General features: G+C 45.5%; 2 protein-coding genes and 1 long non-coding RNA gene across 9 annotated transcripts in view; 2 read left to right on the top strand and 1 right to left on the bottom strand.

Moving 5' to 3' along the window:
- The window catches only part of LOC102560984 (tetraspanin-7), a 250,189-nt gene that overhangs the window by 95,244 nt on the left and 126,967 nt on the right, over nucleotides 1–27,978 (top strand). The window lies entirely within an intron of this gene.
- On the bottom strand, nucleotides 448–9,028 carry LOC109281346 (uncharacterized). Of its 2 annotated transcripts, XR_002087959.2 has the most exons (4): nucleotides 8,591–9,028; nucleotides 7,844–8,502; nucleotides 6,788–7,352; nucleotides 448–5,804 (listed from the first exon to the last, which is right to left on the bottom strand). It is a non-coding gene; the product is annotated as an uncharacterized LOC109281346 (long non-coding RNA). The 2 variants fall into 2 exon arrangements; XR_009462141.1 differs by having other exon boundaries at nucleotides 7,844–9,028.
- KALRN (kalirin RhoGEF kinase) overlaps nucleotides 9,085–27,978 on the top strand; it is a 759,663-nt gene continuing 740,769 nt past the window's right edge. For all 6 annotated transcript variants that reach the window (XM_059727473.1, XM_059727469.1, XM_059727471.1 and 3 more), the window contains exon 1: nucleotides 9,085–9,250. In XM_059727473.1, coding sequence (XP_059583456.1) covers nucleotides 9,178–9,250 — 73 coding nt within the window. In that variant the 5' untranslated portion in view covers nucleotides 9,085–9,177. The remainder of the gene's footprint in view (nucleotides 9,251–27,978) is intronic.

Raw genomic sequence — 27,978 nt, 5'->3', positions numbered from 1 at the left:
ACTAGCTCTGTTTTCAAAAATAAAACTTGAGAGACATCTTGTAATAATTCCTAGCATGGGGCTCTGCATATAAGGCTCATTCAAATATGTTACATGTGTGTTCTTGTGATATTAATAGAGCCAGAAACCCATTTGGTCAGACTCCTTCATTTGGGAAATTCAGGCAATCACATTCCAGTTACTAGACCCAGTCTGGTGACATAAACATTACAACATGGCTATCAAGTGGTAAAGATACTGTAAAGGACTGAGCAGATTAAATATTCTTCTGATATCAAATCAGTAAAGGTTGTGGACTTGATTTAAGAGGAGGGTAGAGTGCACTTTGGAGCGAGTAGGTCATGTTGGGGTTTGAATGGGCATGAAAGATAACACAGAAATGGATCCAGTCAGAATGAATGAATCTTTTTATGTACTTGCATAGGATACCTTTAATGTTTTCAGGAAGTTATTTTTTAGTTTTCTTAGGACATCATACAGCATCATTCCAGAAAGCTTCTACTACTTTTCTTCCAAGTTTTATTCTTTTTCTGTAAGTAGTGAATATGCACATAATCGGTAGAATAAACATTATTTATTTTTCCTAAAAAGAATATATTTTTTATAAAGGACAGAGATTTCTTATTTTTGACACACATTTTGTAATAGTGAAATGGAAAACAGGTTAGTATTTAAACTCAATCATGTGTGAAATTAGTACCCTACAAGTGAACAGAAATAAATGCATCTGCTAATAAAATGGTAGTCAGTGTTTAATTTTAATGCATACATCATCTTAAAAAGGGGGTTCTGAGAAGTTGCTATGCATGTTAATAAATGCTCTAGGTGTTTTCTGAAATAATGTTTTGGAAGTATTCAGCCATATTTTGGCATAATTCTGTACCATTATTGAGTAGTGCTTGTCCGTGAGAGCAGCCCCACTCAGTTTAATGGGACTTCTTTATGTAAGAAAGTCCTGGTCAATGTGATTGGGCTTTTCAGAACCAGGCTGAAATGTTTGAAGTGAATTTAGTGGTGGTGAAAATTTGCCTAATTCATCTATGATGAAGTCCATAACACACACAGAGGTGATGCTGAGAGATAGCCAGTGAAAATTTCCTTGCCAATTTAGGCAATTTGTGTAGACCCTGTCTTAGGGAGTATCAGTTCAACAGAGGGTCATTAAACCAGCCCATATGCTTCTGACCTCTTCTGAGACTGCAAGCAAGGGTTTCAGATAGGAACGTGGTGGGGTTTTGGTTTTATAATTTTTGACACTTGCCCATTAGAAACTAAACATGGACAAGCAACTTATTCACTCATGTCACCAAGCACCTGTTGGGTGATAAGGATTTCCAATCACTGTGAAATTCTTCCATATTCAGATTGGTAATCAGAAGAAAGACTGGTATCCTATTCTCAGACCTGTGAGTCATTCTTTCCACTAGTATCTCAAGATAATTTTGTGTGGTTGGGTTTGTACATAAGAGAATTTTATAGAAGCAGCACATTATTTAGCCTTTTCTATATGCGCACTGCCTGCTTGACACTCAGATAAATATAAACCATAATAGAGATGTAGAAATATTCTGCCAGTTGTTAGTATGGCTTTATTTTGGACTGAATAGCATTTGTGAACGTGAGGACCTGGCCAGACTCTAGCACTGCCTACAGTTAAGTGGCCACGTTCTGGAAACAAGGTTAACTTATCTAGGGCTATATTTACACTGCAGGAGGAAGTGCAATTTCAGGATGTGTAGATGTGCCTGAATTAGCATTAATCCGGTGAGCTCATGTGATAAAGTAGAGGTGAAAGGGGTGGCAAGGGCAGGCTGAACAAGTCCACCAGAGGCTCTGGGTGCTTCCTTGGATGGTTATCCATGTTGATAGCCTGACTGCTGCCTCCTCACTCAGCTGTTCCTTGCGCTAGCTAAACTGAAGCTAGTTCAGGTATGCTCGCACACGTTGCAGTCATGTTTCTGATTCCCGTGTTGATACGTGCTGATAAATGCATGTCAAAGACATCTTTAATATGTGACTATATCCTGAGTGAGACCAGTCAAATGTGCAAACCTTTTGCACAGTTTGTTTCCTAAGGAGAAAGAATAATGTCAAGTGTTTATGTGAGTGCGTGTGTGGAAGGGAGCTTTGCATGAATGCTATCTCTGATCAAGGAGTTTATATGTATAAACGTGAAACATAATATGCGTCTCCTAGATTCCGCCAGAATGTCTCTCTGGAGCCCCTGGTTCCTGGGGACTGTAAAATCTCTTCTGCCATATTCTAGAGATTCTGCAAGATACTTGGGAAACTTCTAGCCCGTGCTTCTGGTACCGGCAAGCAGTTTAAAATATGTGCTTTGATTCAAGGGTAAAGGAGGCAATTGTATCACCCAAAGGTACTCAACCCCACTGTTCCCCCACCACCAAATTCTCAGGTTCTTTGGGTCAGATGATATAACCCCATGCGCTGGATCTGGCTGGCAGTCACAGGGCTGGGGCCAAGGCAGTCAGCTGAATTCGGTACATGGGGACCGGCGCCCAATCTGGTGTGTGCCAGATAGGCCCTGAGACTGGATCTGGCCCACAGACCGACCCAGTACCACTCATGCAGCCTCCAAAGGTTGGAGGTCGGGCACCACTGGTATAACCTGTGGCTTAGAGTCTAATAAGTAGAGATTGTGACAGAGTATGTTCCTGGTATGGGACGTGTTTCTCATAAATCACCACAGCGTAGCTGCCAATAATTTATTACCAAGTGCTTTTAAGCCCCCTGCTTGCTCCTCTCCACAGTTCAGGTGGTGTCCTTATATAATAGGTCTTCATAGGGTGGCCCAAATGACACTGTTATTAAAACAGATGGGAAACCTCCCAAGTGCAGAACTACGCGGAGTGAGTCTTCCCAGCTGAACTCATACCATTGTTTTCTGATTGACAACATCTCAGTAGTTGCCCTGTATGTCTCAAAGTTAGACTTGAAATAAGATCTGCTGTGCAGGGAACTCATCTTTTCTGGTACATGTATCCATTTATAGTAGCATACAGTCCTAGAACCTTAAAAATATAACGCTCCCACAGGAAATTCAGTGCTCTTCAAAGGTGAAATTCACTGGTTTCCTATGAGAAGAAACACTTAAAAAGATGTTTTATGGGACAGAGGGACACAGTGGGAAAGTGGGTTGTAGTGTTTTGCTGCTGATTCAGAGGTGTGTGTTTGAGCCTCACTTTGGACTCTTACAAAAGGCTGTCCCTGCTTCACCCAGCTCTAAATGTGTAGCTGTTCTTTTGGGCTGGGGAATCAAAGGCAACTGGGTAGTGATCACTCTCGTGTGCTGTTGGCCATACTTCATTGCTTAATTTCTTAGTTGGTCTAATAGAAGGTATCATCTCTGAACCAAGAGTTCTAGAGCTTGGCAGGCAAGGCTCTTTGAGTAGATGTGATACCTTTTATCAGACCAGCTGAGTAGCTGGAAGAAGGTCCTTAGCAAGAGTTCAGGTGCAGTCACCCTTCTTCAGGCATAGGGAGTTTTTGCTCTTCTGAGACTCCAAGGAATGACAGGAGCTAAAAGTGTAGCAGGATGTCAGTGAGAATGTAAATAGGTAGAAATTAGGAAAATGTATAGCAGGGAAGGGAGGGGGGAAAAAGCAGAGGCAGGTGAACCAAAGGTAAATCAGGGAGACTCTATAGTCCTAGTAATTCAAGGTAGGAAAGAGGCTGTCTGTGAAAAAGGAAATAGCTGGAAATTAAGAAGGCAAAGGGCAGAAAAGTAGGGGAGGGGAAGGGAAAAAGGTGGGGGCGGGGAAGGAAAGTGTAAGAGGTCAGGTGTGGCAGGTACCTGGTGAGCCAGATGTCAGGGAGGTTGTAGTGTGTCATAAATCCAATGCCTATATTGAGTCCATGATTTTTTGTATCCAGTCGTTTGACGAAGTGAAGTTTGTAGGCTTGCCTACGAAAAGTGTTTTGTAAATTCTAGAGTTTTGCATTCCTGTTGGCCATGGACATGTGTGCCTTATACATGCTAGCCTGATGAGCCACCTAGGTGTGGGCAGACCTTTGATTCTTAGAGGCTCAGAACTGAAGCTGTTCGAGTGGTCCTGACAGACCTATTTCACAAATGGCTTAGCACTGAAGGCCCCATCTCTCTGGAAATACTTGAAAGTAGTAAATGCCTGAATTCAAAACCCTTTTTCTGAGCACCCTGAGCTTTGAGGAAGTTCAGGTCTGACCTTTCCCATTTGTGCTGGTCTCTGGTTAGATGGGTTGTTTTTAGCATGTGGATAGGACTTGGAACATTTTCCTCAGCAGTGCCCTTAAATGATTAAAACAGTGTCAATGAAACTGGTATGTTTTGGCATAGATACTCTTGTAAATTTTTTTGGTGTTTTCTCTTGTAGGGAAACTGCAGGCGCTTATAAAACACAGGCTATGTCGTAATGGAGATTTCAGTCTAGCTCTAGTTTGCTCCCTTTTCATACAATGTGAACAAACTTGCTACAAACTTGTCTGTGTAAAGTGAAATAAAATTGTGACTGTTCAGCGTTATATCATCTTTTAGAATGACGGAGATGCTGATCTTGGTAGTGCCAGTGAAAAACAAGAATAACTTTGCTGATGTCACTGGACTGCATTGAAGTTACTAGGATCATAACAGGGCAACGAGTGGCCTGCACTATCCTGTTGTGGTCGTATTGCAGTAGGCTAGCACACAACAGAACTGTATCAGTGCTTTTGGGCTGGTAACTGCATGGAGAAGGAGTATCACATAAGAATCGCCCTATGGGTAACATTATTAGCATAAAAGTACCAATACGCTATGAATTAACACACATGAGGGCTCAAGCGGCAGACACATACCATGACATGGCTACAATCTGGTGTACTTGGTAGTGAATGCGGAGACACTGAAAACTGTTCCAAAAGAGAATGAAAGTTCCTAGTGTTTCGACACACTGAGGTGGGCAGGGGCATCTCCTTTTAATGAAGCTGATCCATGATTCACTTGGAAAAACTGTGTGTGTGGAAATACATGAAAACTTTTAATTTATTTAAAAGAGAAGTCTTGATAGCTGTCAGGATAGGAGGTCAGGCTAGATAAATTCTACCCCTGTGACTCTCAGCCTTAGCATCTGAATACTGTACCTGTGACTGCCGACTATAACAACTAGTATGTTCTGTAGAGGCAACAGGTCACTTTTCTCATGTTCTTAATGAGGAGGGAATAGGGATTTGATGGAATTCAACCCCTGATCTTCAGATGGGATTGGAAAGAAGATTTGAGAAATCTCTTGAGTCTAGAAAGGACAGAAAGTTCTTCCACTCTATGCCATGTTGATTTGAGAGAAGGTCTAAGAAGAAGTTCAGGCATCCATCATACAGAGAGAATACTGGTATTTGAATAATGGGCATATCATAATGTGATATTTGTATCACAGTACCTCCTGATGCCTCCATAAGAACTGGGCCCTGAGTATTGATGCAGGCAACTCAAAGGAGGGTTTGAACTGTTAGGTGGTAAAATCTGTGTTGGAGATGAGTGTAAAGGGACCTGTTGTAGAGGTGAGATAGAGAGATCAGCATTTGAATTAGGAACAGAGGCAGCAAGAGACTGTGAAGGGGGAATAGCCATCCTCCAAGTGTTTGTCCAAAATGTACTTGATACATATTGGGTTCCCATGCCCTTAAAATTGGAGTCTTCACCCCAGCAAGGTTCACCTGGGGCTCTACAGACCCCCTACGTGCCCTTGTGCTCCCATATCAAGCCTGCCATTCAGTCTTCCCATAGCAGTAAGGATGTTCTCCAAGTCCTTACACTTGTTGCTGTCCACCTGAGAAGACAAATTATAGTAGTTTACCTTTAACTGCAGGAATGGTTCATCTGAACGAAATTGCCTGAGCGGTTGACAAGAGCCGCTTATTACATTCCACAGATTTTTATTGCTCCTGGTCTAAAAATGAACAAGGATAAATCCCTGATGCCCCCAGCACAGAGAAATCACCAGGGCAGTACTGGATTCCATGGGCACATCTATACCGCTTTGCTCTTCACATGGACCACCACTGACAAAAAATAAATCCTGACCACTTTTCCCACTCCAGTCACCAACAATCAGGTACAGGGGATACATGGCTGAGGAGTAGCTCCAAGGTGCTTGGGGTGGACTAAGTGCCTGCCCCAGACTAACACTCAGACTCTCTGTGCCCACCTGAGCCCTGTGTTTTAGGGGGAAGGAGACCGCAAAGGCCTGAGCTGTATTTCTGCTATTGATTCATTTGCCAACTATCAACAGCATGGCCAGATTTTACAAAAATAAGTTGGGAGAGGCCTGCTCATATTTGCTGGGCTGCCAGAAAGCAGTGTTACTAAGCACTGGTATATTCAGCACCAGGTAGCTGTTGTGGCAATGGATCTCTTGCATCTGCAGAAGGCTCTGGGAGCTAGTTTTCTGTCAGATACAAGCAGATATTTTCAGATTATGGAACAGGGTCAGCCGGCGTTAGACCTGTGTGCCACAGACAAGAGCAGCCAACGTCTCAACTTCTGCTCCGGACGGGTTTGAAGCTCAGTATCTGTGTTGGATGTTTTCCCTCCTTCTGCAGTCCTTAGGACTGATGCCTTTCTAACTCTCAATATTTCTGATTCCCAGGGTACACAGAAAGATTAACTAAGATGCTGGCAGGATCACTGTGTTAGCTTCTGCCCGGTCAAGGGAGTTTCAATACCAGGAGTTGATGCTCTTACCCATTTCTCCGCTGACACCCTCATCTTCTCTACCAAACCTCATATCCCCAGACAGTGGGTACATCTCACCTTGAGTCCAGCTGCCTTCCATCTTGCAGTCTGGTTACTGGATGGATGTCAGGCACGGGCGGATCATATACCCCCGGTGTCCAAAACATTCTGGTGCAGAATAAAAAAGATCCGATCAGACAACCCGATGCTGCTGAAGAGAAGAGATTCAGCATGTGCTGTTCATGGAGTCAGCTACACTTATTTGAGTCTCAGATTTGTGCAATTTTGGACCATTTGCTCTCTCTGGAAACCTCCAGATTGTTGATTAGCTCCAGTGGAGTGCACCTGGAAGCCATTTCTGCAAATCACCTTCCTTTTGAAAGCTACAGAGTTGGGGGTCTTTTCTTTCTCACAATAGCTGCATATCATCAGGATCTGGCTTCTGTTTTTCTACCGTTAAGGAAACCCATATACATAGGATCTCAGTGGGGTTTTGTTGAGCTTTATGGGCATCGATTTCACATTCTACCCCAGCAGCCCATTCTTTATTGCACTTGTCTGTGAAAACTTCCTTTTTTGATCTCAAACACTGAGAAGATTGTGGAAATACAGCATCGCCAGTAGGACCCTCTTGTCTTCTATCCTGTAAGGATAAAGCGTCACTCAGGTGGCATCCCAAATTCTTACAAAAGTAACTATGAGTTTCCATTTAAATGGAAAGAGCATACTGCCAATCTGCTTCCCCCGAACATATGCTAGCGGTGAAGGAAAGCTGGGGGGAAGGGAGCCAGGTGGCATATGTGTCTTTTAATTCCCAGAGGACTATGTGCTTTAGCTCTTTCCACCTAAAGTAGAGACCCTCCTTGTGTGCTCGCACCTCTCCTGACGTCGTTGGTTTAGAGCCCCGTTACAGGCTTGCTCCAATCTCAGTTACCGCCTGGGGTGCAATCAGTACTTTCCCCAAACGCTGCTCTGTGGTGGAAGCACTGAGGTCTGCTGCTCCGTTTGGCAGAGCTGCACCGCAGTCTTTATTTAAACAGACTTCAAGCGCTTGCCGTCTTCACAGCAGGCTGCTGCTTGTGACTCATCAAGAACAGAGCATCAGCGCTCTGCGGAAGAAAGGTTACTACTTACCTGACCGTGACTGGAGCGCTCTTAGATGTGTGGTCCGCATGGATTGCACCACCTCGCTCCCTGCGCCTGCACTCTCCTTTATCATCGTCAGCTTCCTGCAGTGGCAAAGGAGCTGAGCGGAGGTTGAGCCTGCTCCAAGTCGGTGCCCTCCGGGGGGAGCGCGAGGGCATTTACGGCCCAGGTGCAGCCCCAAGGGACATTTGCTGGCTACAAGTGCATGGGGGGGCCAAGCAGACCGGGAAGGGAACGGATGTGGATGATACATCTTGAGGACCTCCCGTTACTGTAAACCAAATAACTTTCTTATCAGGACGACTGGAATAAGACTACCAGCAGACGGGCGAGGGTCTTATGGACAGTGTCTTGGGTAGAAGGGAGGACAAAAGCTGGCCTTCAGCTGGTAGATCGGTTTGGGGTATTTTGTGTGGTCATAGCGGGATCAGGAGCTCGTGAGGCCGCGTGTGGCAGACGGTGAGGAAAGGACCGAAACGGTCTCCTGCCTGCCTGGCCTTCGGCTGGTTCCTGTCGCCCTCGTATCGGTGTCGTGGAGTAACACCGAGCGCGCCAGCCTGCGAAGTGCTGCTAAACGCTGCCCGATTGTTCCTCGCTGCATGTGCCCCTGAATCATTCGTATTCACCCACAGACCGGGTAGCCAAACCTAGACAGAAAAAATGAAGCGATGGGGAAGGCCGCCATCCAAACCTCTGGGGGAGCGGTGGCAGCGACAGGCCCCGGCCCCGGCTCACCGGCAGGGCCGGAGGTGACACAAGCAGCTCCCTGTGCGGAGGAGACCGTTGCCTTCCCCCCCAAAAGTCGGGGTGCTGCTTCGAGGGACGATGCTCAGGCCCGGCGACATCTCCAAGACACTGTGTTTCCGCACCCACCTGCGACCCTGCAGGGAACAAAAGGGGAAGAAGCCCCCTGCCCTGCCCTGCCCCGCCGAGAAACGCTCTGCTTTCTTCCGGGAAGTATTTCTTCCAGGAGACTGTTTGCGGAGCACCTGGGCACTGCCTGGTGTGTGTGCGGGGTGGTGGGGTGTTCAGTGCCGCGCTGCGGGGCGGGGCGGGGCGGGGCGGTGCTGCGGGCGGGGCGGGGCGGGGCGGGCAGGCGGGCGGGGCGGGGCGCGGAGCTGTCAGCGCGGCGGGAGTCACATGTGCGCGGGGCATTGTCGGCGGCGGCGGCTGAACAATAGCGGGGCGGGCGGAGGAGCGGGATCCCCGGCTGCAGGGCGCCTCCGCCCAGCCCGGCCCGGCCCGGCCCAGCCCAGGGATGAGCCCGGCGCGCGGCTGAGCTGCTCCCGCCCGCGGCCCCGGCAGCGCCCGCAGCTGCAGCCATGAACCCCGCGGACGGGCCGGCGGACGAGGGCGCCGGCCCCGACTCGGACGTGGACGCTTTCTTCCGCACAGGTACCCACCCGACACGACCCGACCCGACCCGACCCGACCCGCGCGACCGCCCCGCCGCTTTGTCCGCCTCGTCCCCGCCGCCGGCCCTCGTCCTGGGCGGCCCCGGCACGGCGCGGGGGGGCGCACACGCCCAGACATCCCCTCAGACACCCCTCGTGCACACCCCCACGCACCCCCCACACACGCACCCGTACATCCCCTCAGACACCCCTCGTGCACACCCCCACGCACCCCCCCCACACACACACACCCGTACATCCCCTCACAGACACCCCTCGTGCACACCCCCACGCACCCCCCACACACGCACCCGTACATCCCCTCGCAGACACCCCTCGTGCACACCCCCACGCACCCCCCACACACGCACCCGTACATCCCCTCAGACACCCCTCGTGCACACCCCCACGCACCCCCCCACACCCAGACATCCCCTCACAGACACCCCTCGTGCACACCCCCACGCACCCCCCACACCCACACCCAGACATCCCCTCGCAGACACCCCCAGACACTGCCTCATCCACACCCCCCCCACACACCCGTACATCCCCTCGCAGACACCCCCGGACACTGCCTCATCCACACCCCCCCCACACACCCGTACATCCCCTCGCAGACACCCCCATACACTGCTTCATGCACACCATCACATGCACGCACACACCCATACACCCCCACATACACACCCATACATCCCCTCACAGACACCCCCGTACACTGCCTCATGCACACCACCACATGCACACACCCCCCCCATACACCCCCACATACACATATACACACCCATACATCCCCTCACAGACACCCTGTACACTGCCTCATGCGCACCCCCACATACACACACACACACACACACACGCCCCCCATACACCCCCACATACACATATACACATCCGTACATCCCCTCACAGACACCCCTGTACACTGCCTCATGCACATCCACACATGCGCACACACACACACACACACCCCCATACATCCCACACATACACACCCCACATGCACACACATACACACACTCCCATACACCCCCCCACATACACCCCCATACACTGCCTCATAGACCCCCGTATACACATACACACCCATACACCCCCTATACAGACACCCAACATACAGCCCCACACATACAGCCCCACACCCACCTCACACACATCTGCATACACCCCTCATGCCCTCCCACACACACATCCATCAGTCGCACGCATACACCCCTCACAACCCCCCCACACACACACACGCACCATCCCCCCCCAGGGCCAGGCGGGGCTGTCTGCTGGGTGTCTTGCGGGAGCCACACACACGAGCTCCGGCGAGTGCCTCCCCCGCTCCGGCCACTTCCCCGCTCAGGTCTGGTGATGGAGCCAGAGGCTCAGCCGAGCGGAGCTGCAGCCGCCTGGGCTTTAGGGTGAAGCTCTGCGGGGGGCAAGGGGCCGCCTTTGCCTCTGCTCAGGCTGGCGCAGGGGTCCCTTCCCCATGCACCCTGCCTGCCTGCCCCTCCCTTGCAATCCCCCCTGCAAGCCTTTGCCAACCTGGGACTGGCAGCGAGGCCGAGGGGCTCAGGGGCCCCGGGGACCAGGCTGGCCTGGGGACGGTGGCAGTGCTGCTCCTTGGGGTGGCCAGGAGCCAGGCGTGTTGGGGTGCGCCGCGAGGGCTCTGCTATGCTCTGTAGATGGAGAGGGTGGCGGTAAAGTCCAGGAACGGGACAGCACTTGTTACGAGATCGCCTGGGCTGAATTTCCTAGGAAGCCTGGCCCTGCGACTGAGCGCTCCCGAACCCGATGGGCTTATCCTCACGGGGCCCTTGGCTCCGAGACCCACTTGTGTGCGGGATGAAAGTCTGGAGCTGAAGCAGGCAGGGTTGGGGGGGGGGATTCCCTCTTGTTTCAGAGGTAGCATTTTTAAGGAAGCCTTGCCTGTGAGTGGGGTTGGTGTTTCATTCAACCTTGCGCAGGATTCAGTGCTCGCATCAGAAAGGACTGAAAGCTCCCCAGGCTGGAGCTGACACTTGCTGCCACAGTTGTTTGTCAGGGCTTTGCTCCTCAGCCGGTTCTTTTTTCATCTTCCCCCTTCACCTGATCACAAGCCGTGCGGGGTGCTTCAGTCTCCAGTTACAGCAAAACAATCTGGCCATCACCGCAACTTTAGGGAAGGTCCTGGCTGTAGATCTGCAACAGCAGCGTGGCTCCCAACTCTCATAGACTGCCCCCCTCCCCATTTACAGGAGATGGCTTTGATCTAGAGAATAATTATAATGAGGTCTGACTGTGTGTATCTTGTGATCTACTAAGCCAATGGCTGTTTGCCAGTTGATACCCTACCTGGTTACTGAACATGTGTAGAGAGCACTCGTAAAAAAAGCAGCATCTTTTTTTTTTAAAAACAGTTATTTTCATTTAGGAATCTCTTTCTTAAAGGTGTATACCATTGTCTAATAGCTGTTAATTCCCCATGCAAATGAGATATCAGAGTTAAGGTCAGAGGGGCTTCAATGACTTAACTAGCTTAGTCCGGTTTGTCAAATAAATATATCTAACCATGTAAAGAGCATCACAGAAGCCTGGGATTAGACATTTTTCCAATCTTCCTCCTTTATCAGAAATTCTGCCCCCATGGAACCATGCATATCATTTGGTTTGGTGTCCTAGATGTTTCATTGAAAATAGTCTTGGAAAGTTTCTTAGCTTTCCCATTAACTCAAGGGAGGAGCTAGATGAATGATCCAGCTAGATTTAATGAATCAATGAATGATTGGATGAATAAGTGAAAGCTTTGATTCTGCGGTGTGTCTTCTGCAACACAAAATGCTGGCACCGATGGAAAAAAAATCATTGACTACTTCACGTGAAGAAGCACCGTTTGCTTGTCAGTAGTGATATCAGGCAGGCTTTATAATTAAAACAAATACCAGTGATAAACAGATCGAGACAGCTGGCAGCCGGCCTGAACTCAGTGGAATTGCTGAATTCTTATTGGAACAGCCTCTTTTTCTATGGATGCCTGCTCATCCTCTTTTCTCCTCGCTTTGTGTGTGGATGTTGTGACTGCCTGGAGTGGTTGTTGATATCAGTCTTAATGGACGCCAGAGAAAACAGCTGATGTGGTATTTAAGGGAGAAAGTCTTGATAGAAAATTTGTAAACACACAGAGAATCTAACCTTTCTTGTCGTCTCGGGCATGAATCCATGAGAGCCTTGTCTGAGAGAGGACCGAGAGATCAGATCCTCGGCTATGTTTGTTGGGTAGACCTGAGTCAGCTTTTTAGCACCTTCATTTTTCCCTCAATGTTTCCTTTCTTTTGGTCTCAACTTTTGTTAAGCAGTCTGTGCTATTTGTGTACAAATTTTGATTTAAAAAAGGTGCATTCACAGTGTGTGAAAATGCAATAATACTTTTTATTGTTGTAATAATAATAATACTAGTAATATTAGTATTATACCGGTATAATACTAGTAATATATTATAATACTATAGTATTATAATACTACTTCCTACCAATGGGGACTTTTTATCATCTTTAATTTTCCCTGATTCTAATGAAGGGCGTGTGGGCCTGAAAGATTGCAGAAAAAGATAATTTTTTTACGATTTCTTAGTTGGTCTAATAAAAGGTATTACCTCTGAACCAACAGCTCTGGATTTTTACATAATGCTTTTTAAGCATTTATTGTCCCAGTAGCGACTGTGAATCATCCATATGGGAAAACTTTCGGAAAGGAGTTGGTGACAATTGGCTTTAAAAAGGACTGTCCCCAAATTCACAGTGACCACAGGAATACAACATAAACACAGAAGGCAGTGTTCCCCAGTGAGGAAATCCAGCTCCTAGCATCCTTCTCCATCAAGAGATCTCAGTCAAAAGCTTTTCTAAACAGAGAGGGTACACCTTGCGGGCTGGTAGACTTCTTTCTTGGACTATCAGAAGAGCAGATGGCAGAGAGGAAGACTCTTCGTGGAGAGTCGTTCTACCATAGATCTGCGAGCTGCACGTGGAAAACAAAATCAAAGGGACTAACCCAAGGTAACCAAAGGTTGATGTGATTTTGAACTCTCACAGGTGTGAGCCGATAGCCAAGAAATCAGTGGATTTATACCAGAATAATTCAGATCAGAATTTAGTTAAATATCTGTGAAAAAAAAAAATGCATGCTAGGGATTATTCTAATTTTAGTTACAGTAGTGTGTAAGAAGAATAATTCCATTTATTTCACCGGGATTTCACTTGTATAACTGAGATCAAAATTCACAGATTCATAGACTGTAAGGCCAGTAGGGACCATTGAGTTCATCTGGTCTGACCTCAAGGGATAAAGCAAACTGTGGAGATCCTTGCAGTTATTTCTGCCTCAAGCCCATGACTTCTGTTTTAAATGCACCCTTTAAATGCTCTCTGTCTTTATATTCATTATTAAGCCTGGAGTTTTTTGATTTCCATTTTGGTGCCACAGATTGGGAAAATAAAATTGTGCATAAGTTCTTCAGGAAAAATGTCAATAGGTTATTAAGCATCGCTTGTGAAATATGCAGTGTTGTGTGGGTCTGAATCCAAATGACTTTATTGCTTGAAGAATGAATGTAGCTCAGGAAGTCATATTGTAAAGCATATGGCTGTGAATGAGAGAACTTGGGTATATAGGGATGTATAGAAAAAGCTTTGTGCCAATGCTTAAGGAATTTCTATATTACGCTTTGGAAGTTGGTGTGAAGACAATGAGGAAATCTTTTATTAAAACTTAAATATTTATATAGGTTAACTGGATAAAGTAATTCAGCAATCCAGTGATGTTTGTGGAAAGAGTCGTCGTTAATATGCCACGTATGCCGGTGGGTAGGCTTTCTTTTCTAAATTATGTTTTTGGCGTCTAAATCGAACATGGATTGTATCTGATACGAGGGTGTGGAACGCGTCGCTGATGTTTCCTGTGGGTGAATTTAAAATTGCTATTGTTCTTTTTTGAGTGCAATGAATTATTATTCCCTTTGCTTTTTTTCTGCTTTCCTTCAGCATTGAGAGTTTCACTGTTGTTCATTTGAGCACAAGTGACTGGCAGCTCTGCTACTAAATAACTTTAAAATGATTGGCAGTGGACAGGCTGTTTGATCAATAGATGTGCTTGAAATTATGTCTGCAGAGAAGTGCTTCTTGAGGCCAATGGAATAAAGTGTCTGCTAGTGGAGCAGATAAATTGATTCAATCTACTTGTCACTGGTTGTGAGGGGTACTCATGATGCCTGACTTCCTCACCTTGAGAATTCATAATTTATAAGGTCCATTCTGATAACTGATACCTAAAAAAGGAGGCCATGAGATAGAAAAGACTGTCATGTTTTGTGTACCACTTGGAAAGAGCCTCCGTTGTTTAAAGGGACACTGTCAAATTATGGAGTACACTTTTTTTCAGGAGATTTTGATCAATGACATCATGAACATGCGTTTCATTTCATTTGATTCTTTCTTTAATCAGATTACTTTTCCTTATGGTTGTTTCCGTAGTTTACCTGGATTAAATTTGGGTCTCTCTACACCTGGGCCCAGGTCACTGAATAAAGTCACAGGTCTGCCTGAGCCTAGTGACCCTTTGAGTTAGTGTGGTTAAGACGTGGCAGTTCCTATAGTCTGAGGTATACAGGGGTGCAACGAGGCGAATACCTTGCTGTGCTGCCTGAATGACTAGGTATCTGTTCACAGCTGGGTGGACTGGGAACAGCCTTCAGCATGATCCCAGAGCAAGGCTGGCACGCATGCTTTTGGAGTCATAGCAAGATGTTGAAGTTTGCTCTTTCAGCTGATCATCACATCTTTCCCCACATATGCATACGATGGAGCCTCCATGAGCAAATGTCCCTGTTTCCTCCATCGCTTCTGTGGCACTGTCCTTTCTCCTCCTGACCCTGTCGGAGGAATATCAGGGATCTGCAGAAAGAGGAACCCGAGTCTAGGCATGTAGTAGGGTGAGGTATAGCTGAGTCAGAGCTGCTAATAGGGACATGCACAATTTTGCCATGTCCCTATAGAAAACTCTCTGCAAAGGTAATAGCTCTGTGGATTTCTGGTTGGAGGGGCATTACCTATTTTATCTATCCATGAAAGGGAGCATTATGGCCCTTGTCTTTAAACTGGCAGCTAGCCAACTCCATGGCCTATTGTCTAGCCCACAAGATATTTGGTCTCTCTGGAAAAGAGTTTTAAAAATTGCAAAATACAATGGGAATGACATTTGGTGGTTACTTACCGTTCATTTTCTTCCCAGTGAGAATAAGCTATTGTTTGGGACAATAATGTAATACTTCGTTTGGTGCAAATACGAATGGCTAGTGCCTGAGTGAGACCTTATACACCCTGTTTCTGCCCAGTGTTAATCCTTACTGACAAGTTAACAATCTGTGATTTTCAAAAATAGGGGGAGTATAAAAGACACATCAATACAGCACGGACATTAGTGATGTTGGCACATGGTGCTCTACGAGTTTGATCCAGGACAACTCAGTCAGTGGAAAAATCCTGTTGCCTTCACGGGGTTTGGATGTAGCCCCAAGGGAAGAGCACTGTACTGTAAAAAATAACACCCAGTCCCCCAGAATGCACCAGTGCCTTGGCTGCTCATGAGTGTCACAACCCAAGGGTGTGATTTTTGTTTGTGTGTGCTTCGGCACTGCTAAATTGTTTCCTGCCACTCGTAGCTTTCTTTGCAGGGTGCATTTCTTAGCTGCAAAAAGAGAAATGTACGGTGCAAGGAGTTCCCGCCATTTGTATACAAATTTGTGTCCTACTATTGGCCAGTTCTAAATTATTCCCACGTGGCGGCTAGTGATTGGCCTGCTAGCCATATAAGAGGCTTGAGCGGTTTCCGTCCAAGTTGGAGGACTCCACGACTATCAGGAGGAAGAGAACTTCACATCTCGTGAAGATCTCTAAGCGCTGTGGAGCCTATTGGACCCAGTGTGTATCTCAAGAAGGCTATAGGGGTCTGATCAACCTCTCGCCTCTCCCCGTCGCCGCCTGATCCCTCGACGTACCCTTCCCTGTGCGCAAGTTCCACGGAGCCTAGCAAACTTCGTGTGAGTGTATTCAGAGCTCTCTGCTTCGAGTTACTTTCTTCGGTTGACACGATGGGCTCACGGTTTAGAGCTTTCAACCGGATGGGCTAGAAGGTTCACGGGAAGGAACTCTAGTCCGCCTCTCTTCTTTTCTGTCTGTAACTGCAACTCAAGCAAGTTTTCCTGCCTGCACCGCGACCATCTTTGGTGTAAGTAAAATAATCTTAAATCAACCGCTAAGCGTCCGTGCCTAATTCTAGCCTGCCGCCTGCCTTCCCTGACCCGGCGTGTCCGGGCTGCTGGCCACAGCCCGCCATGCGAAAAAAGGGCCTCAGACCGCTCCCAGCCCGCACAATGAGTAGAAGAAATCTTATAGTAGAACATAGAAATGTGTCTATTAGATCCGTGGAAATGATGAACAAGTGATACTGGTGCATGTGAGGATCAGGTTGGCCAGGAAGGTATCATGCTGCTTTTCCCAGTGTCTTAAATTTCTGAAAAACTTTTGGGGACTATGACATTTTGAATGTGGAGTCAGATTTCGGAGACCTGAAAGCAAGGGCATGCACCTTCTTAGCTAGGAACCTGCGGGGCATTCTCCCGCTGGACAGGTGTGCGGGGCCTCATTGCAGCAGGAGGACATGGTATGAACGGGATTGTTGTTTCAGCTGCTCTGACCTTATAGTCCCAAGGAAGTTTGATTATGGATATAGAGTGGCAGCTTTATTGCTCCACGATGACATGTACAGTACAGTACACTACCTAGTGGTATTTATATGTACATCACAGTTATATCAAGGAAAAATATGTATGGCATATTAGACCTCAATAAGCCCAAATAGCTGTGCATTTTATGATTCGAAGTCCTGAATGACCTGAGAGGTAGTTCTGCTCTTATTTGATTTGGATGGGTGTCTGGCTTTTAATATTTCAGTGAATAAACAGCTTTTATTTTGCAGCCTTGCATGGCATCCATGCCCTCTGTTAAACCAGGAGGGACAATACCACCTAGACAGCTTTGCCCAGTCAGCCTCGTAAGCAGAGCAGAGAGGTTTATAATGCATGCGTTGCAAAAGAAAACTGGATATGAGGAAGAAAGGGAAAGCAAGCAGAGAAGTAATATGTGTGCGTGCAGCTAGAGGACTCGGGAGCACAGGTGGTTCTCAAAGAAAGACATCACAGTTCTTCATTTAAAAATATCTTTTTCAGTAAGAGATTCTAGGTCAGACACTGATCTCTGTTATCCTTGGTCTAATCTGGGATAATTCAATTGGTTTGAAAGGAATTCTTCAATATTTTTTTTACTCGTGTCACTTAAATAAGAACTTGGCCCAAACTGCAGGCTGATATCAGTTATAATCTAGGCCTTGGTCAGAGCAGCTCGGATTGTGTTTGTGCAAGAAAGGAAACACATTTGGTCAGAAGATTTGCTATTTTTATGGCTTGCTGAGGCTACAGTTGAGACTGAACCCAGGAAACGCGGTCTCCTCCAAACACGTTGGCAAGTACTAGAAAGTTCACACTTCCTCACGTGGCTACAAAATAATGTTACTCTTTGTTTATGGATGTTAGTTCTTTAATATAATTAAATATAATATTTAAAGCGTGTTGAAGTGGGGGGGGGGGAATCTCTGTCTTATCTGCATGTTCTTACATATAAGACAGGAAAACCTTTGAGTTCTTGGCTGTGGCTCTGATAGTCCCTCGGTGAATGAGGCTATGTAGGGACATAGATTGCCTAATTTTCTGTCTCCCACTTAAAGGCAACAAATTGCCTTTTTAAGCTGAAAATGAAATTCCTTTTTTGCAGCCTTAATTATACGAGACACCATTTCAGTTTCACTGATGGAAGAAAACTACTGCAATTAGGCAAACTGTACTTTTTAGTATAAGGTCACATCGTGCTTTGCTGAGAATAATAAGAGGAAATGATTTTCAATTTAACATCTCAGTGACTGGTGTACCAGCTGCTCCGGTCATTTATGTTACTAAAGTGGCCTTGGGAAAAAAAAAAAAGTTGAGTGTGTACTGTTTGTGGCAGAAATTAAATGAATCTCCTCATGCACTTTGTAATAGTAGCAGTTTATATTTACTCAGCTGTGTCTTCAGGGGTTTGTTAACTCCGTTTTTGGTGAGCTGTGCACAAGTGCCATAAGCTGTGCCTTATGCCTATTTTCTAAAATAAATCTTTCAGGAAATTGCTTTGACTCAAGGAAGTTTCTGTCTCTGGGTGAGAGGGCTTCTTGTCAAGGCCTTTGTGTAGTAGCAACAGGGTCCAATATAATTATTACCTGAAATGAGTTTGTGCACAGCAAAAGGACTTGCTCAGGGTTCCTCGGTAATATTCGAGTTCCTTGCATAGTTCCTTATTCCTGGAGAGTATTTGGCACCCCTGCTGTTTTAATCACAACTGGCAGCCTATATTCAGAGCAGCAGCATCAGTTGGAAACAATAGCGTCTGATTCGTGTTTGTCAGCTGGGACAATAGCCCTGCTGATGGGTTGTGGTGGAGGGGAGCGTGCTCCTTTTGTATGGGAGTACAGGCATGGCAGATGGCTAATTGGACATGATAAACCACTGGGCACCGGGGGAAGAAAAAGGAGCTCTGCAGGGATTATCAACTCATGAGCCACCATGCTAAATGAAACAAGGAGGAAGAAGTTCTCTATCAAAGCAGTTGACTTGAACTTTTTTTTTGCCGCCTGACCATATGTCATTCGGGAAAGGGGATGAGAGACCCGGACTACCATCCACACTTCAGCTAATGTAACACGTATTTCATTAACAGAGGGCAAATCTTATTACTATATGGAAAAGAGGGGGAAGGCATAGTCTCCAGAGATACCGGCATGGCACTTAGTAAAATTAGCAGAGTGTATTTTTCATTAGTCTGGCAAGGGAACATCAAACTGTCGTTGCACCAAACAGGCTTCAAGCTGAAAACAAAGAGCATTGTTATAGTGTGACTTGAATGGGAGTGGAAAATTCAGCTGTGCCAAGTTTGGCTGTTTATCTGTATAAGGACATCAGTGATACAGTCTCTGAGCAGTATGAGCCATTAGTGAGCATGGAATTTGTTTCATTACTGGGTTTTCAGAGTTTACAAATCTTCTAGTACAGAGCCCAGTCCCAAAGCTCTCATTTTTTTCCGGCGAAACTTCCACTCGTTTAAAAGAATTCAGTAAAAATGGAAGTACAACCTCAAGGTGTGAATCAATCTCAGCTATTTTTTATAGCAAGCATGCGTTCAAAGCCATGTATTTAAAGCTCGGGGGTAGCATTCTTGACTCTGGACTAGAAGGTCATGGGTTTAAGTCCCATCCCAGCAGATGCAGCAATACCATGTATTGGTGCCACATGTTGGTACTAAGTAGACAGAAGTGTCATCCTTTGGATGAAATATTACATTTTCTTCGTTGCTTATCCCTAGCAACTGCTGTGCAGGTATGGGATGGAGAATTTATGGCATTTGGTTAAAGGGGTAATTCCAGTGTCCTGGCTCACCTTTTCTCCCTCCTTAAAGATTTTCTGCTATCTAAATTGAGACCTTACTGACAGTACAGTGGCTGATTCTGCATTTATCTAGACAGTGGGTACACTGCCACTGTCTGAATACACTGTTCTGTAAAATAATATGGAGGGGTTAGGGTACTTTACTGTGAAAAGCACTAAAATAACAAATTTTATTGCATGTAGCAAGTACAATTAAGTTGCAGTAAAAATAAATCTGCAAGAAGTTAAAAGCAATAACTAGCAAGAAGTATTCAACGAAATGATGGGCAGAATTTGGAAATATCTAGTTTCTCTTTAGAGCAGTATTTACTTTCCACCCTTTACTGTTGTCTTTCCCCTTGTTAGTCTCTTAGTGGAAATTTCAACTGAAAATTTTTAGCTAGTTTCTACTGGTCCCAGCTGGGTTTAGTAGTCGTATGTTGTACTAAGGCTACAGAGGAAGAACAAACCTGTAGAGATTAGTTGGAGGATTCTGATGGCGTCTTGTGAAATTGTACCCTAAAGTAAGTACCATGTTTTTGACCAACTCTGCTGCTGTCTCTCTGATCTACTACTATTTATTACTTGTAGTTTTATAACACTTAAGAGTTTCCATCATGGACCAGCAACCTGCAATGCTAGGTGCTTTACAAGCACAGAATAAAAAGATAGGCCCTGCCACAGGTAGCTTACCATCGAAGACAAGACGCAACGGATCTAACTTGGATTATAAAATCACAGAGTTTTTCCTTTGGTCTGCTTGTAAAGTGCATATCTCAGGCATTTGAAGGAGAAAATGATGACCTTGTGGGTTAGTTTTGGCTGAGCATCCCAGCTAGAAGAAAGCAGAAGGACAATGGTGGGAGAAATGGATGGAGGATGGTGAAGTCTAGCAAAAGCAACAGAACAGAGGGAATAGTTAAAGGCCACACATAAAAAAAAGACACAAATGGATAAGTAGGAAAGGTCAGAATTGTCAAGGATCTTGAGCATCAGAAGGAACAGCTTGAATGCGGTGCCACGGAAAAAAAGGAGATCCTGAGGAGGGTTTTAAAGTGGGAAGTGCCATTGTCAGAGCCATGGGCAAGGAATTGCATGCACATTGTATGATCATGGAGTGGAAAATGTAAGTGTCAGGGGCTAGGTACAGACATTCAAAAAGCCTGAGGCAGAATAGATCTAAGTTGCACAGTTTTGTGTAAGTGGCGTAGTTTAGATCGGTAGTGAACAGAATGCACTTTTGCCCTTTGGTGGGATTGGGGGGCAAACCTTAGATTGGGTCCCATTATTTTTAAACCAGTCTGTGTGTCTTGAACTTCTGTTTTGGTATGGGTATAGACTGGTTTTGTGTGCCAAACTTCTGTTCTGTTGTGGGTATAGACTGGTTTCCGATCACTTAGACATTACCTGTAAAAGTGTACGTACCTGGCCAGGAAGGCCAGAGAAGAGGAGGTCACAGAACTAAATAAACAAAAGGCTGAGGGTCTTGATAGGTCTTGAATTGTAATTGCTGGGACTGAAAGAAAAGATTTGATTTTAGTAATACAATAGAGGAAAATGTTGAAGGATTGTGATATTGTTGGATTTGCAAGGTCAAGGGGAGAGAGATACCCACAGTGCTCAGTATTACATAGTCAACATTAAGACTTACTATAAATTGGTACTGGAGACTTGGCAAGCTGTCTCCTTCTAGACGTAGCGGAATAATGTGGTATCTCGGATGCTACAGTGAGGTAGGAGTTGGCCTTTTCATAGCAAGTACTTCAGCCATCACTATGCCCTGGTGCTGCTGAGATCAGGCACTTCATGAAGAAGTAAGGCATAAAGCCATATCCTTGTGCATTCTGATTCATGTCCGTCGCCTCCTGTTCGCAGAGATATATCATAAAGAGCCAGACGCTTTGAAACTGTCTGCCACTGTCTTCATGGCAATTTAAACTGCCAGCTTCATCGCAGAAGAACAGATTAGAGAGTTCAGGGAATGATGCTAATAGAGTCAGTCTGAAGCATTCAGATAAATTCAGTCCAAGGGAGTAAGCAAGTCTGATGGGTGAAAAGGAATGATCTTATGAACTTCAATGGCCCAGATCCACTGTGCTCGAATCTCCAGCTAACAGCTTGCTCCAGTTCAACTCAAAAGCTAGCTGGAGCGTTAAACAGCTCTGCCACCAATTAGAGGACCCTGTTGATCTATAACGGATCCAGTTCTCCAGGTTTTTAAGATCAATTTCTTAATGGGAAACTGTGCTAAGGAAATAAATTCTTTTGGGTGTGAAGAAGAGAAGCTGATAAATAAACTGACTGGTTAAAAAGCCTCTGAAGCTAGGGGGAAATCTGTTAGCTGAATAATCTTAGATGAATTAAAACTGATGCTTAACATATTGTAAAAATGACGCTTTTAACATCTAAACACTAAACCATTTGTTTGCACCACCTGACTTGCACAGTGAGGCATCACCAGACGCTCCAAATGATTTGTCATGATTGGAATTGATTTTGGGTCTTGGTATAGCTGCAGTTCTACCACCAGGCTTTTACCTGGGAGACGTGTACTGGGGTTGGTCATGTGCAGTGCTTCAAAAATACCAGACAGTTGAGCCTGTCTGTGAACGGCAATCAAGTTGTAAGTCTCGATAGCATGCACCTCAAGCTGTAGTCAAAGAGATCATGGAGAGCATGGAGCACAGCACTTTTGCCTGGCTGTAGGCAGGTCACTTGTCCTGCTGTCTTAAACAGGCAGGTCAGCTGCATTCTCAGGCCAGTTTTATTCTTCACAAAACTACCTTGAATCCATAACAGACTAAACTGAACCCCTCTGTCCTTTCTGGAGAGGGGGACAATTTTCACTCTGGGCTTCTCCCCAATGCAGCAGCCTGCTCTCTCCTTTCTCTCCAGCACTCCTCCCCTGGAGTTCTTTGTGGCTCCACCCTTATTAACTGGTTACCACTTCCAGCTGGCCGCAAGCCTCCCAGCCAGAGCAACTATTATCTGCTAACCATATGCAGCTGGGCTCCAAACCCTTGAGGGGTTGAGCTCCTTCTTACACTGGCTGAGCAGTGCTTGGTACTGAGCGATGATAAAGATGATAACAATTAGTAGTAATAGTTTGCATTTATAGAATATCTGAGGGTCTCAAAGCACTTTAAAAATAGTTAGTGGCACAATCTTTCCATAAAATAGTGAATTATTAGTAAACACATTTGTCAGATGGTGACAAGCAGCGGCGAAGCTACATGCATCGTCGCTTTGTTTATGAACTCCATCTGCACATACATACATACATACATACATACATATATATCCATATAGTCAAAAAGACTGCCATGCTTTCCTTTGGTCCATGCCACCTGAGGGTGATAAAGCTGTGCTGGGGTTTGTGAACATGGGTTCCATAACAGGAGTTATATATATATATATATATATATATATATATATATATATATATATATGGCAGTCTTTTTGACAATATGATTTTCAAACACTAGAGCTACAGTGAAGTACCTAATCCACACTTAGTTTGAAGGTCCACCTGAGCTAAGTAGGCCATGATCTGGCATGGTTAGGACACATTAATTTCTGAACCAGTGGCACAGAAGCGAATGATGTGGCTAGTATCAAATATTGCTGCCTTTGACTATTCAGCTTAAATGATCAGGTTGCCATTTACAGCTGTGTCCATTGGAGACCACTCTTGGTATGAGTTGCACTCAGGGCCCGAGTGCGTGCTTTTGGAGCCATAGTACTAGGCCTTACCGTTCTTCCATCTTGCACTGAGCTCTTAGATAGGCATCTCAAATTGAACGAAGTGGAGAGCACTTAGGCCTTAAGTCACTTTGCTGTGAGTACCTAAATAAGGATGTAATCAGCCTGCTTCCTTCCGTGCATGGGTTTGCAGAGCTTGGCCTTAGTCCTGGAAATAAGATTAACACACCTTTGCCTTGTCCACCTTAACTAGTCAGAGTGTCTTAAGACCCTATTATGCTGATCCTATTTTTAAATATATATGTGTCAGATCTGGTGTTAAAATTGGCCTGCCTGATGCCAGTGCCGTGGGTAGAATAATGGCAGTTTATATAGGTCGAGGATGCAGCCTGTGCCTAGTGTTCATGCTTTAGGTGTTGTGTCTGCAGGCAAAGTGAATCAGTAGCAGATATTTCTAATGCATGTACCTTGGTATTCATCTTTTGCTTATGGCCACCTGGATTGCTCATAACCTAGGCACTCGGATCCCAGCCTGCTGTACTTGCTCACAGACACTGCACATACTCTATTGCACAAAGTCTGCTGTGAATATTACATCTTGCCTTAAATGTCAAATATGAGAGAGATTTAATGACATGCTATTAAAGAGCTTCACCTTCCTGAAAGTGCTTTCTGTCCCAGGTTTGGTAATTTATTCCATATTTTACATAGATCTCTTCTTGAAGGGAAAATTGTCAGAAACCATTTACAGCTCTGATTCTGCTTCTTGCCTTTTGCTTTTGCCAGAGTCCTTTTTGCTTGGGATCCAGCCATTCTGTCCTATGACTTTGCCATGGATGTCTCACACAAAAGCTGACTTTTGTCAGTAATACCAGGGCATTGTGGAGGGTGCTTCCTGGCAGTAGACGTTAACAGAGCTTCCTTCTTTTAATCTAACTTTTCTCAGACCTTACTTTCTTCAGACAGTTCTAACAAACAGTAGGCATGTCTACACATGATGGTTACTGTGGTGTAGACTAATTAGCTCTGTCTCACCTTCATGTGCAGGGCAATTAGGCTGGAGTACCCTAATAAACTCCAGAGCAGATCAGTACTTGTAAATACATGTAGTATTCTGCTGCAGAGTTTTTTACTCCACAGCAGAGCACATATAGATGCTGGAGGGGATGGTTGGGGCACAAGGGTGCTTCAGTGCAGGAGCCAGCCCCTCCGCAGCATGTGAGCCAGGCAGGAGCAGCCCTGGGCCCCTTGCCAGCTGGGGCCGTTCCGACCCAACTTAGTGTGCTGTGCTCCCAGGTGCACGTGTGAAAATGACACTCACGAGTAATAAACTCCAAAGCAATAAGCTCCGGAGTTAATTGCTTCACAATTTTTGCATGTGCAGCTGTGCCCAGTTAGTTGTAAAAAACTGTGCATCTCTCAGGTGCCACTCCATTTTTCGGGGTGGAGTAGATGCCCCTTTTGTGCCTGTGTTTTAATGTTGCAAGTCTTAATAGTGGCTAATTATTTTTTTTATTTACAGGTAACATGCAAAAAAAATGCATTTACACTCATAATTAAACACTATATCAAAATCTCAGGCTGCCTCCATAGAGTAAATACAGGATTATATATCTTCCAATGAAGGTTTCTGATATGTAAAGGAACAGGGTTGCCAGCAAACTCCCCTACAGTCACCAGCAAAGTTTCCTTCACATGCTTTCTAATGTTGCTGGTTTTGTGGAACTGCAGCGGATGTGGGAATACTCACTGCCCTTCCCTCTGTGACTTGTTGGCTCTGTGATGCTCTGTGGCCCTACTGCCACTCCTCCAACATTAAGGCTTTGCTTAGGTGCTTTCTTCTCAGCAGCAGGTTAATTGGAGGAAACTCTGTGGAATTTAATGTTTCCAGTCTCGTCTGTAAATAGGTGTCTGCAAGGCGCGGAGGGGAGTGCACCCTGGGAACTGGCTGCTACCTGCCTCCATTCTCTGCTGCCTCTGAATCCAGGTGGAGCTCAACTCTGTGTAATGCAGGCTTGGGGGGTCTGTAGGTTCACCCTTTCAGCCCTCTTTCTTCCTATCCCAGCTGTACCAAGAGCAGGATAGAAGTGGAGCATACTATTAGGACCCTAAAAATATCAGAACCTGGAAGGAAACTTTACCCAAACTAAATTAAAACCCCCCAGATCGATGAGTCTTCGGAGATGGTACAGAGGGCAAGTCTAGCTGTGCTTAACTAGCTGGCATGATGAGCACATATGTTAATGAAGGAGGACTCATTCCCTTTATCTAACAGGCAGCTTTGTTAACAGCTGTGGCTAATGAGTCCTGTGCCTTTTTTGCTCACCCAGTATGCGTGTGTTTTTCTTCTGAGATGAGAGCAGTTCGAGGAACTGAATTAAAGCCTCCCAAGTCATTACTTTTCCTTTCCGTGCATAGACATCCTGCGCATGGGAGATCAGTCAGCAGCCTGAAGCAGTTAGGTTTCAGAGGAAGCCAATTGTAGCGATCTATTTTTAAAAAGTTATTTTCATGAATTGGATTTTACGACCTGATTTGAACCGGGCTTGGGCACACGCTCACAAGAGCACCGCAGCCTGCGTCCAGAGGAATGTCACTTCTTACCATTACAATTCCAGATGCTCTCTGGAAATGTGTAGCAGCAAGGCTCAGCCTTCACCTGGCACCGCATGAATAACATTCCAGCCATATATCAGACAATGTCAAACGATTTTCACCCTCCTGCCATTGCAAATCTTGGTCATCATCTGCCTTAATAGTTGTGTGCAAGAGAGATTTTTGCTGAAAAAGTAAAAATATATGTGTAAAATTCCAGAAGGGTTCTTGGCTGCTGCGTTTCCATTCAGGAGACAGAAATCTGGACTCAGTACTGTTTTTAGAAATTATTTTTATTATTTTTTATTTTGACCTTCCATAAAAATAATATAAAAATATGCCATGAGCAGAGGGGGCTGCCTTTATTTAAAAATGGGATCGTGTCCATATTTCCAGAGGATTTGAGACAATAAGCACTACTAAAAAAATCAGAACTACACAATACCTATACTTTGCTCCCAACTGTCAGAACTACCATAAATGAAAGTAGAAAGAGCCATGCCCTTCCAAGGCCCTGATAATGGAAAATGCTGGTGATTTCAGTGTAAGTATTCTAGGTCTACTTCATCTGAAAGTAGTCAAGTTTCTGATCTAGCTCCCACTAACTTCAATGGAGATCTTTCAATTGATTTTAATAGGTTTTGGACCAGTCCCTTAGCAACTCCCATGAGAGGTTCAACATACTAGGGGCTTGGTCCTTAGAACCTTATAGTGGTTCTGAGTGGTTCTCCCCAAATATATCCAAAATGTTCCAATTGGGATGAAGTTATTCAGACTTGTTCTCAACTGGAAGATGATGGGAAAACTGTAACGAGATGACACTTCTGGGCTGTTCCAATAAAGCTAAACAGCATTTGGGGCATTTAGATAAATACAAGAACAAGCTTGCGTTGAAGTTGAAGTTTTGAAGTTTAGGAATTGTCAGGAATGAAGGTGTGACTGTTGGAACTCTGATCATAGTAGGCAAGGTTTGGGGCTTTATTTGAACTAGGCATCTCCAAGGACATCTGGGCTCTTTTCAAAGAGTGCTAGTAATTCCCTAGTGGTATTTTTCCCTTTGAACCCCTAGGCTAGGGACAGACATTACACATAAACTGGTTTAAGTGATCAGAAACTGGTTTAAACCTGTAACAATGTAAGTTTAATGCACATAAACCAGTTTCAAAATGGCTGAAACCGGTTTGAGATAAACCTGGTTGAATGTAGTATCAGTCTTAACTGATTTTGGTCAAACTAGTTTATGCAATGTCTGTCCCAGACCTCTTCCTGGTTTAAGTTAAACCAGAATCCTGCAGCATCCCAGATGCTTTCCAGCCCTGAGCTGGGCTGTGCTCTCTGCTCCAGAGTGCAGGGCTGGCCCTGCCTTTCTGCTCCCTGGCCAGAGCTCTGGCACAGACTGCAGGCACAGCAGGGTCTGTCTGGCTTCCCCCTGCCCCCCAAAGCCTTCACTGCTCTCTGCTCAGGCAGGGATTTCCTGCTCCCTCCCTCCCATCACCCACAGCACAGACCCCAGCCCCACAGATGCTAGGCATGTGATATGCTAGCTAATGCTGAGAGGTGTCTGTGTGTCCGTATCTCCAATTTCAGTGTTTGCTTAGGGCTTTTTGGAGCTAATAAACAGGTCAGCTGGTAATGTCCCTCCATTCCTTCCTTAGAAAAAGCTGTTTAAGAAGAGCTTGAACTAATGAGAGAGGCTTTTGTTTTGCTGATGGGCTGATAAACACCATGTTATCAGCCCTCTGCTGGCTCCCTTGCCTGTCAGGTCTGCAGACAGTGTAAAGAAGCAGGGGAGAGAGACTGAAAAGCTTAGTATCATCAAGAGATGCATGCACTGCACACCCTACCTTTGTCTCAGAGTGCTAGCCAGGGGCTGGGGGCTGGCAACATTCCTTCCCCTT

Source organism: Alligator mississippiensis, chromosome 4, assembly GCF_030867095.1.
Source record: "Alligator mississippiensis isolate rAllMis1 chromosome 4, rAllMis1, whole genome shotgun sequence".
NCBI classification, from domain to species: Eukaryota; Metazoa; Chordata; order Crocodylia; family Alligatoridae; genus Alligator; species Alligator mississippiensis.
Note: the sequence above shows the minus strand (reverse complement) of the source record. Positions and strands in the feature narration are given on the sequence as shown.